This window comes from Lonchura striata, chromosome 19 (assembly GCF_050655825.1).
Source record: "Lonchura striata isolate lonStrDom1 chromosome 19, ASM5065582v1, whole genome shotgun sequence".
Classification (NCBI taxonomy): domain Eukaryota; kingdom Metazoa; phylum Chordata; class Aves; order Passeriformes; family Estrildidae; genus Lonchura; species Lonchura striata.
Genome location: NC_140721.1, coordinates 8,566,545 through 8,578,623, shown reverse-complemented (window position 1 = coordinate 8,578,623; position 12,079 = coordinate 8,566,545). Strand labels below are relative to the sequence as shown.

General features: G+C 37.8%; 1 protein-coding gene across 2 annotated transcripts in view; it reads right to left on the bottom strand.

Moving 5' to 3' along the window:
• GTF2I (general transcription factor IIi) overlaps positions 1 to 12,079 on the bottom strand; it is a 98,303-nt gene that overhangs the window by 69,848 nt on the left and 16,376 nt on the right. For both annotated transcript variants that reach the window (XM_085557585.1, XM_085557587.1), the window contains exons 4-10: positions 6,831 to 6,965; positions 6,287 to 6,470; positions 6,067 to 6,095; positions 5,004 to 5,052; positions 4,260 to 4,303; positions 3,161 to 3,178; positions 3,004 to 3,081 (exon numbers count right to left, since the gene is read on the bottom strand). In XM_085557585.1, coding sequence (XP_085413711.1) covers positions 3,004 to 3,081; positions 3,161 to 3,178; positions 4,260 to 4,303; positions 5,004 to 5,052; positions 6,067 to 6,095; positions 6,287 to 6,470; positions 6,831 to 6,965 — 537 coding nt within the window. The remainder of the gene's footprint in view (positions 1 to 3,003; positions 3,082 to 3,160; positions 3,179 to 4,259; positions 4,304 to 5,003; positions 5,053 to 6,066; positions 6,096 to 6,286; positions 6,471 to 6,830; positions 6,966 to 12,079) is intronic.

The window sequence follows — 12,079 nt, the reverse complement described above, 5'->3', positions numbered from 1 at the left end:
CACTTTGCACCAATGCTGAATTGTTTTCACTTCAGAGCCAATGGAATTAGTCCTCACAAACTTCTGTATAAAAGAGCAGTGTATTTTGAATAAACTGGAGTTTTGCTCTCAGCAGCCTTCTGATCAGTCTTCTCAACAGCGACAAGAAAACACTGGATTAAACTGAGAGTCAGAATATAATGTGATAACCTGTTGGTCAGGGTGGTGGTAGCAGTCCAATTAAATGGTGGCTGCAGATCTGTTGGAGTGATAGATGTGGTTCTGTTGAAGCAGTGATCCTGTAGAAGGCTCTGGTCTTCCTCTGAAGGACCAGTGCTGGTTATGTAGCTCTTATCCTTTATTAATTCATTAAATAAGAATACCCATGGTGTTCCAAGCCTCATATTGTATCCAGGTAGGAATGCTTGGTTCCTCCCCCAGGGCAGAGCATCTCCCAATGGGATGATGGAATTTATAAGTCATGCAGTGAGACTTGATAGCCCATTAGCAGAGATCACCCCAGAGTTATCAGGGATGAGTCATAGAGAAGAGATAAGGAACACTGCCCCACCTGTTCTAACAGCTTATGAAGCAGTTAATAGAATACATACTTTTGGTTACATCTTACTTTGTTACTTAAGACAGTTCTAAAGCCCACTGACAGAAAACTGCCCCTTATTCTCTGTCAGTAAACCCACATGAAGTTTTAGATGACTGAAGTCCCTATTTCTATTTCACAGTCCCTATTTCCCTATTTCACAGTCATCTTACTGTGTACTGCTAAAACCATTCTAAATTTAGTAATTCAGTTTTAACTCATGACAACATCTAAATGGTGCAACCTTCAACCGGGATGAGAAGAATATCCACCTACAGATCTAATTTTCCCTCTTTGGTTAACAGGAAAAGTTAGTGTGCCATCCAGGCATACAGCACAAGGATCAGCATTAAAGATCTTAGAGAGGAAGCACTTAGAGAAAAAATACAACCATGAAATTTTTATCGGTGAATCATTTTCTGCAGGAAGTCCAAGCAGACTGCTGCTCTCTAACAGTTAAGTTGTTTCTTCTCAGAAATGGATAAGCCTGGCTTTTGGTGTAGGTTATTTTTAGCAAAATTTATTACCTTATCTGTTTTCTTTATTTTGTAGCACATCTCTCCAAAGGCAATGCTGGGGCAGACTATGCCATTCCTCAGAAACACCCCTTAGAATAACCACTTTTTAAAGGTTCACTTCTTGTACAGCACCACATAAACACCTATGTGCCTCCAGAATTTATAGCTCTATAGTTTGGACAACCCTTTGGCTTGAATCAGAGTGGTAGCTACTTGAAGAATGAAGGGGAAACTGCTTTACTTGTCTAGTCAGCATGACTTGATATGAAAGAGAAATATCTTTCGGCTCACAGCACCCCATCACTTCTACCAATACACTCAGTTCTGTCTTGTTTTAAATGCTATTTTGGATAACTACACTGCAGGAGGAGAGGGGGAGTTATCTATCAAGCACCACTTTATCAGAAAGAGTTATATATTTCTCTCCATCAATCAGAAGATTTAGAGTTCTGTGAAAGACAACAGAAATCCCCCCTGTCAAATGTGCTTAGACTTCATTCTGGAAGCATATTGCATGACTTGGATTTTTCAGCTGCAGTGCAATGGATGCTATTTTGTAGAGAAGCGATTTCAGTGTAGACTCTCTTCATATAAGATTGAGTTACACTGTGGGCTATTGGTCAAATTCTGACATCATTGGTATGCATGAAATGGAAAACCACAATGGGGATGAAAAGCAAAAGGATAAGAAGACTTGGTGTAGGAAGGAACAATGCGTAGGTTGTCTTCACACTGGTACCTCCTTTTACAACATTAAATCACGCCTCTAAGCCACTAATTTGCCTAGCCTGTAAAACTCCTAGGCCAGGCAAGGTACACATATAAAGAGCAGATAATCCTAACACCCGTCCAGCTCTGCACTCAAAGGGTGACACTTCGCTATGCTATGGTTGAGGTCTCTCTGAATGATGCTTTCTTGAGATATGCTAGGATGAAAATATTGATTCCACATCCCCATAGTTAGCTATTAACGCATATTAGAAAATAGTCTCAAGAATCTTCATGGCTGAACACACACAAAATATTATCACAATAATATATAATATTACAAAATGAAGAGATGTGCTGTTTTGCACTTTACTGTTGAACATGTAACTGTCATTGAGAGATGTGCGGTAGCTTGCCCATGTTTCCTTGCATTACTCAATTAACCTAATGACAAATACACATAGGTTGAAATTATAAATATAAGGTTTTAGTTATTTTATATTGCCATTTATAGTCACAATTTCTTAATTACCATTCATGTCAACTTAAAACAATTTCTGTTTTCTCCTAGATGAGGTAAATGTGTAAACTGGATACATAGAGGTGAAGCAAAGCAACTGGGAGAAAACTTAAAACAGACATAGAGGTTGGACCATAGGCCTCATAAATATTGCTATACTTAGACCATGTAAATAAACTTTTCAAACATTTTGACACATATTGGTCATTCCATGCAAGAGAAGTGACTGATACACTTCCAATCATAGAATCATAGAATGGCTGATTATGGGATGCAGTGTACAAAAGTTACTGAAACTTTAAACTAAAGAAAAAGTTAATGCAGTGCTCTAGAAAGCATCACTATAAAGGCTTATTTCCTGCTTAACAAAGAAATTGAATTATAGAGTCTGCACATTATACCCTCAGAAAAACATATCAAGCAGTTCAAAAGAGTCCTGGAACTTCTTCAGACCAAACAAACATATATGGGTTTGGGATGAAGTTGTTCTTCAGGTCTTTTGGTATTCTTCATAATAACTTTTACATGATAGGCAGCATGGAAATGCTGTATCCTAACAGAGCTAAGTAATTGCATGTTTAATGACCAAAAATTAGTAAAAAAGAGAGGTATGGAGAGATCAACACTTAGGCAACCAGTCCTTTCATGAGATAAACACATATGAAAATTAGTATCCTTACCTGGAGTATTAAATTGATAGTAGTTAGGATCATCTCTTTCCTGCTTCATTGTTACTTCTGACATTTTAGAAGGAATTCCTGTGGAAGCAACAAAGGAATCAAATATGGAAACTAGTAATAAGAAGATTCTTAAAACAAAACAAAGAAAAGCACTCACCATGATCCTTGTTGGTCTCTATTTAAAAAAAAAAAAGGAAAAAAGCATAAAATATTAGTCATTTGTTGAGCTAAAACAATGGTAACAAAGTGAGCTGCTGGTTTTTTATGTCTCAGTTTGGCCAACCCCAGAAATAATCTAGGATTAAATACCTCCCTACAAACTGGGCTTCCCTGCAGATGCTGTCTCAGATCTCAAGAATATTTTTTAAATGGGCTCCTTCCTCTTTGCACGCTACCACAGGAAAAAAATATATTTTATCACTCATTGTGCTGAAAGTCCTGGAAACGCTCCTGCACGTTCTTCTGTGAGAATTATTTAAAATGCCTAAAAAGCAGCACTGGAAAGAGTCTGGGACTGACTTAGCAAAAAGTTCACATTAATCCTTTGCGTATGTCAAGCCAAACATTAACCATGGAGGGTGCCTAAACCACACATTTAAGCAAAAAGCTGGACTATATATGAAAACTTAATTATAATAGGAAAGTGAGCAGTGCAACTCAATCCAGCAAAATGGAAAGACACCAGTTTATCTCCCAGCACACCTGCTGCCTCACTGGCTTTAATGGGATTACCCATGCTTTTATCTCACAGCATACACTTCAGCATTACTCTGCCACAGATCACAGTGCCTTGGGGAATCATCTGCTACCTGCACAGCAACTTAGAAATGATCTGGCATTTTTTAAATAACAAATAACACATCTTGTTATTTAGGAACTTTTTATTTCTATTTTAGCTAGAAAATCTATGTTTCTTAATTTTCAGTATTTTAGGAATATTAACAAATAAATTATTCTCTAAATTACATAAAGATAAATTTAGTCTACAATGTATTACAAATTTTTGTAATTTTCCTCTTTAAATGGAAGCATTTGGCTAGGGTTCAGTATCTGATAAAAATTCCAACTGAAAAATGGGCAGTTTCAAGGAAAGAAACGTTTTTCCATCTCACAAAGTATGTATTTTTGCTAATATTCTTTTCTCATTTTTTGGAGATTTTTTTTTTCTGTCTTTGCTTAAGTTCAGTATTCTAACAGAATCTGGCGCTTTCTTTTTTTTTTTTTCCCTGCAAGTTAAGGCAAAATCTTGAACATACCAGAATCCTTGCTTGGTTCCGTTTTCACATTAACAGGAGGACAACTATAAAATTAAGCAAATCAAACAGAATGACATTATTAAAAACAAACCTTAGATTTCTGGGGAGTTCTTAAAGCTTTATAGCTTGTTAAGCAAAATCAATCTCTCAGAATTTTTTCTAACAAGAATACAAAATTAAAAAACCCTGCACACTGGCTTATTTGATTTCTCACAAGTGAATTGCCAGCAATCTCATATTCCTACAATTTTTGAGGCAGACACAATATTCAGATCATGTTTAGCATTTAAGGAGAGGCAAATGCAGAAATACAGAAAATTGATCCCTGTTTTCATATTAACAAATTTTTGATATATATCAGATATAGTATCTTCATTTACTAATTTAAAAAAAATAACTTTTTTCAAATTGAGGAGGGGGAATGAAGCAACATTACATCTGTTCTCCCTCACTGCTGTACCATAAAACATGGCAAACTTATCCCTGACAAACAGACTGTGAATTAAGAACACCCACTGGACTAATTAAACTGAGGAGAAACTTTGCCATTCGTTTACCTTCTAACAGTTTCCTCACAAATAATGAACAAAAGAAAGAGAAGATTGAGCTTCATGTTTTTTATAATGCCAAGCAAGCAAAAGTTATTCAAAGGTCAGCTGGGCAGAAAAAGCATATTAAGACAAAGATAACAACATGAAAATAGATAGGTGATTAAAAAAAAAATCTACACTATTTTAAATTCACCTTTCACGTGGGCGTGTAACTGAATGTGAAGGATCTGTCATATCAGCTCCTGAAAGTTAAAAGACAATATTTGAATTTCCTATACCCCATTTACTTAAAACACAAATTGAAAATCTAGCACTGATTTCACAAAGCAAAAGCCTGTTCAAATTTTACAAGCATATCTGCAGATTTTCCTTATTCACAGATAATGAAAGATCCCATTAAACTGTACTGAGACACAAACAGCTTTAGAATGTCACTTAGCACACTGAAAACCTACCTTGTATTTTTGATAGAACTATGTTATTACCAGATTTTCTGTAATATTCCATCTCTAGTCCTCAACCTGAGCATACGCAACACATCTCTGATTTTACTAATCAAGCATCAACTTCTGGCTCTTCCACTTATGAAATTAAACTTTTCTTTTTTGACATTCCTACAGAGATTGCTTCATCGTTTTCATAAAACAAATCCCTACAGTTATGCATTTAGCAATTAAAGCAACATGATACTATAAAAGGAAGAGGAGATGGGATTTCTCCTAAGCGAGAAGTGAATATTTCCAAAGTTTTACAAAATTCACTCAAGGTCAGAATTTTTCATATATAGAGGCTTTCAGAGGAACTACAACACGTAGCTACTTCAGAAGATTAAGTTACTTTTTAAAATTAAATATAACTGCCAAAATCAGCTGGGTAGTGGAAAACAAGCACTAGAAAGTCTTGGCATCTTCTAAAAACTGAAAGCAGTCCTTCCTATGTTCACTTCTTCTTCTAGGATACTATGCAATTCATATTAGGTTGAAATTCAGTATAAGGATGATGAATGAAACAGAATTGAACTTGAGCAAGACATAGGATGAAACAGAATGAATTTTATCTCTAATGAGTTCTCCTGGCAAACACATAAAGGAAAGGCTTATATATAGGAAAGTTTTACTTATAAATAAGGAAACTCACAATCTAGAAATTTCTACACAGTTGCCACTTTATTTACGTGACCAAATGCTCTACATATATTGCTTCCTAAACTCAAATTTCAATCTTTTTCTGTTTAATCTGAATAAACATTAACTTACCTACATGTTTCCTTAGTTCCAAAAAAGGCCTGCGTGGAAATATGGGAAGAAAAACTCAATTTTAGCAAAGACATTGTTAATTACTTGATAGTGTATATTACAGAGAGAATTCCTGTGTAAGAGAAACAGTCTGCAGTGTATTTAATTAAAAATTAAAATTAATTTTACTTAAGTACAAAACCAAATTTAACAGATCAGCACAAGAAAGAGAGTAAATAACCTGTTGATACTAAATGTGATCCCTGATTTATTTTCCAAAATCCATTTCAGAGTGGAAACATCATAATTTGATGGATGTTTAAATGTGACTCCTTCAGGCAGGCCCTGCACTATCACAACAGACTGGTTCCTCTGAATCTCTTCGAATGTCACAGGTACTGCCGCTGGCTTTCCTAAAGCTTTACCTAGAAAAAAGAGAGGAGGTTGTTTTGATGTTGAGACTGCTGAAGTTAGCAAAAGGATGAGTGCCTCATAAAACTTTGTAACTTTGGATAGTACTGGAGCAAAAGCAAAGTGTGGATGAGAATCTTCTCAGAAAACCAAATACTGCTGGCACTAATACGCACTGTGCAATAATCTCAAATCACATCCTACAAAACACACCAAGAAGAACCACTATATGTGTATTTTTTAGAAACAGCTACTAAAAGTTTCTAAAAATAGCACTGTAGTTAGAAGGCTAAAATCACACAGTTTTTTCCTCCCAAATGGAATAAAATTTTTAAAATCTAGAACAGCTCTTCAGAATAATTTAAAGCACCCACCATATAAAGAGCAGAAAAACTCCTCCACAGACTTTCTAAGAGCCTCCAGCTCCTCAGCATCCACTGTCTGTCTGTTTACAGGTGGTGTAGTCTTTGTTTTCTGCAGCTTTGGAGGCCTGTCCTCTTCTGTAACACCTGGCAGTTATTTATAAAAATAAGACAAACATAAAATAGTAAGTTATTAGAAGTGCCTAGCCCCACTTTAGACTAGATATTCTCAAGCAGGAATCCTGACAGGAAATTGCAAGAATTTACTTGTATTAGAAGCAAATGCACGCATCTATGCACATAAGCAATGAGCAAACTTAAGTTTACACCAGAATTATTATATCCTCTCTACAATCTCTGTAAATATCAGCCCCTGAAGAACATGAATGACAAATTAAGAGACACATCCAAGGAGGCCTTTTTCTGGCATGAAGAGGTTGAAAACACTATTAATCTCATGGGAGGACAATACAGTCAAAATAAAATGCTAAACTGCCAAGAAAAGAAGGACCAACAGAGTCACCAAGGAAAAAGCAAAACGCCAGTGTGAAGGGTCCCATAGCTCTCTAGTGCTGTGCATGTCCTCTCACGCAGCAGTTCTATTATATCCTGGTTTGTTTATTCTGTATGTGCTTTGCAGAACATCTTACAGAAGGGATCTGACTTTTGCCATGACAACTCATCTCTTTCAAAGGACATTTTAAGTACACACCTCCTACTGCTGAATAAGAGGAGCTACAAACAAGACATCATCACGTAAACAGAGAAGATTTCAGCCCTACATCTTGTTCTAGTCTCTAAGCAAAAGTCACTGCAAAAGGAGTGTGGAATTAAGAACACTTCCAGTATTAAAAAGCAAACAGAAGCGATGGTTTTGGGTGGCAACCTTTCTTTCTCATAATTCCATTCTTGCTAAGATCTACTGAGAATCATCTAGCAAAACCAGAGGCAAACAAGATATATGCTTGCCTACCTTGAAGGAAAGGCAAGGGAGATCTGTGTTCCTTTGTGCAAGAGCATGATCAGTGCTGAAGCTGTGTCATGACTTCACCACGAGCCAGCACAGCAGTAAGCCTGAAACACTGCGATGTGCATCACCAGGACTGCTGGCATCAGAATTCCACACTAACACAAGAAAACAAACATCAGTTTGAACAACTGATTACAAATGGGCTGTGAAATGAGCTGAAGCAGCAATGCTTTTAGTAAAAATCACAATTATCTTAAAAACTATTATCTTCATTTCAAAGAGAATCTCCTTCCTCTGCAGATCATACATCTGCTTCATGCCCTGGAAACTCACCTCCACATGACATTTAGCTTTGCCAGCTCTTCAGGCCTGAAACTTTTACCCTGTCTGCAGTATGACAGGACCTATCAGAACATGAAAAATAAGGCAAAACTGGGATATTGTTATATACCTGTAACACAGGTACTTAATCAATGACAGCACTTAAGATTTGCCTGTGGACTTGGGATAAGACATCAGTTTCCACTTACAGCTACATCTAATGTAGCTTTTTGAGTGGGTGTTTTTTCCATGTAAGAAACTGATTCACTGAAAATGCCTTTACTGCCAGCAGCTTCAGAAAGTGTTCCTACACTTTCTAAAAATAATAAACAAACCAAAATAAGGAAGACAATACTGCCCTCTTCATATGAAAGTGAAGAGCAGATGGAAAGGTGGAGAAATTTTCTTTCTTAACTAGAAGACAAACCTTTATAGGTTTTTTTCATTACATGATTTTTATGCATTTTCCTAAGATCACCTTATGCATCTACCTCCCTAATCCATCCTATAATAGTTGGCCAACTTTAATCAAGACTCACAAACAAGACTAAGTTTCAAATGCAGCAAGATTTTTAACAGCCCTGCACAACTGATCAAACCTAGCAGACATTCACTCCTCCTGGCAATACCGATGGACACATGAACCCTTAGAGCTTACACAACTTCACAGGCTCTTCCAAAGCCCTTGCCACAATTCCTGGAACCCAGAGCAGGATTGGGGCTACATTTGGGAGGTGATGTCTCAGACACATGCAACAAGATCTGGTGCACAAGAGGGATAAGGGTGCTGTATTTATGGCTCATGAAGGGTGAGGAATGGTTATATGGTAAAGAATAGCATTCTGCACTGTTGTGAGCATCCTGTGCAATTAGTTTCACTACTCTTCTGGATTCAACAGGACTACAACTCCCAATCACCCTCATTTTGCAATGAGACTCAATATATGCTTGAGTGTCTCTTATTTTCTTCGACTGTCCAGTGTTTTGGTTCTTCAGAATATCCTTCCCTGCAGGTCTGACAGTCCAGCATGCTACTTATCTGGAAAAGGAATCTTCTAGCTGTCCCCATTCCAAGCAACAAATCCAGCACTGTCCTCATCTCACCAAAGAACAAGAAACAAAGAAATCAAGCTTTAGCAGCAAAACAATTTAACTGAAACTTCCTCAAAAAAAGACCTGAAGATGAGATGCTCAATGGAGAACAGCTGGCACAATTTGGTATCTGAAGCTGATAGAGCTCAGGACTCCTCTAGCAAAAGAGCTGTCAGTCCCATGGCAGCTAAGGCATCTTAGAACATCAGAAGGTTTAGTGGCCTTCAATCACTCAGGGAGAGAAAAACAAGAAGTAATTTTAAGAATACGAATGTGACCACTGCGCAGGCACCCTGAGAGGCAACTTAAGAGCAACAACAATCATGTGACACCACACATATACATGTATTTCATTATTTGTGCTTAAGGAAAATTACTGCAACGAAAGAGGGAAAATAAATGGGTGCACAGCTAAAAACATTTTGTCTTGGTTATAATGTCATTCACTCAATCTGTGAGCTTTTTAAGGCCATCCAGCTTTACAGTTCATGAAATTGGAAAATATCCTCAAATTAAAGAAAAGTCATTTAATAATTATCAAAGGATCACTTGAACCACACAAAAGCAAATCACCTGAAGCAGAAGTTAGGAGGCGCGAAATTTCAAAAATACTATCTACAGTAACATTGTTGGTTGTCAACTCTGAGGGAACAAGATGTGTAGTTTCAGGGAAATGGGACTGAACTTTCCCCATAGGTTTTTATACCAGCTGTTGATTTCACACCCCTTAGCTAACTAGGCAGAGACAGAACATTAAAGGTTTGAGGCAATCAAGGCAAGCAACCTTGCTGTACAGGTTACTCAGAAGGATTCAGTGAGACAGAAGCCCAGCTGCAGATCTTCAAGCAGGTCCACAGTATCCTAGTTTATGGGAAGAAAAGACATTTTACTTGTCTGCGGATGATGGAATACATCCAAGAGGAAACAGTAATTCATATACCAAAAAAAACATACTGAGGAGACAAAGCTGAGCAATGTTTCCCATAAAGCCTGCATTCCATTCATTCTTCCTGAGCAGCAGGAATGGCTACTCAGGGAATGGCTAAGTGTTCTTACATTAAGAACACTCAGATTCTGAGCACTCCTGTGACTACAAGAAGTTCTCACATCCTGTGGCTGCGTGGACAGGGAGGTACAGGTAAGAAGGGTAGAAGACCCTGGCCCAAAGTCTCTAGCAGGACTTGAAGTCAAACTTGGACCCATACCAGATGCATTGTTAAGATCAGTGTGGAAACCCAAGGCTATCAGAAGAAAAATGAAGGCTGCAAAAATAAAGGACCTATCCAAGATGAACTACCTACAGGTGCAAGATGGCCTCATCTCAGGCAAGTGAGCCCAAAGCCCTGGCATCACTGAAGAAAAAAATGGCATGAGTGGGAGAGCTGTCAGAAGTTGAGAACTAGCAGGATTAAGTTTTCCTGCAACCTACATATCAATGGTGTAGCAGCCAATACCAGTAGAAAAGCTAGCAGAGGCAACTGGGATTCTTGGAGAACTGTCTCCTTGGCAGATGGGATGGTACACATGGTGCTGGGTAAATACCTTTCAAAGTCCAGAATAGGTGACCAAAAAGGTGCTTGAGTCAGGAAGCTCTTCTCAAAGTTCCCTTCTGACAGGCAAATACAACCTGGGAAAAATATGGCTTCCTCTGGGTTTTGGGGTTTCTTTGGCTGTCTTATAAACTATCTCCAGCTCACATTCAAATGAGAATGAATTCCACAGAGCCCAAGGGAAACTTCAAGATGACAAAGACGAACGCTGAAGAGTACGGCATTCTTCAGATACCCCAGGAGTAAGTCCCCTGTTCAGGACAGCTGACAACCCACAACTCCAGAGCAATCCAGAGGCACTTAATCTTGCCAAGTCCACGTAAGAGGAACTGAGGACAACACAATACACTTTAGCAGGGGACAGCAACTAAAACAAAGAGGTACTGGTAGAGCAAGATGTATATGATCTTGATTGCTTATAGTGCAGAAGTATCTACACTTGTCCATATGCTCAATATGAGCAGGTGCTCAAAGAACATACTCTTTCTATATACAATACAAATTTACACAGGCCTGAAATGTCTGACACTGCAGGTTACCCAAGTCACATGCTCAGGATACAAGAACATGCAGTTCTACATTGATTGAAACAGTCTATTTCACCATGACATAGGGCTCACAGCTATCTTCATTAAGCAGCGCTCAGAAGAATACATTATCTGATTCGGTTTTAAATAATTAATGCCTGTTGACTGGTTTTTCAACACTTACTACACAACCATGCTAAAATTTTAAAAAGCATTCTTCTTATTAATTCCTAACGTATTTTCTTAAGGTAAGAAGGTAAATGAGCTATGAACAGGGTTCCTCCTTGCCATGCAGGAGGGCAAGGTGTTGGGGAACCCATGTGGGTCAAAGTCATCATGAATGAAAGCCACAGGAAACCAAACTCCAGTGCTGCTATCACTGAACCACTATTATATTCATCAGTTCAGTACTGCTAAAAAGTGTACACGCTACTTCCTTCTGAAACCTCATAAATACATTTCATCAATTTAGCCCACTAAATTATACTCATTAATTTAAAAAAAGCAGCAGGTTTGAAGCCTGATCCAAACAAGTTCTGAAACACTTCATACACGACTCAACTTATACAAAGCAGCTGTGAAAAATGTGGAAATAAAGACTGAAGATATGTGCTGGCTTGCACAGAGTCAGACATAACCAGAGGTATGCTTAGTAACTAGAGTTCTGTTTCCATATTTGAAGAAATATGAAGATACCCAAAAGTGGAGAGGTAATTCTCAATATTGTCAGCACCATGCATTCTAGACACTGACATCACACATGAATTTTTAAAGGTTTAACTCTAACAGCAAGGTCAGAAT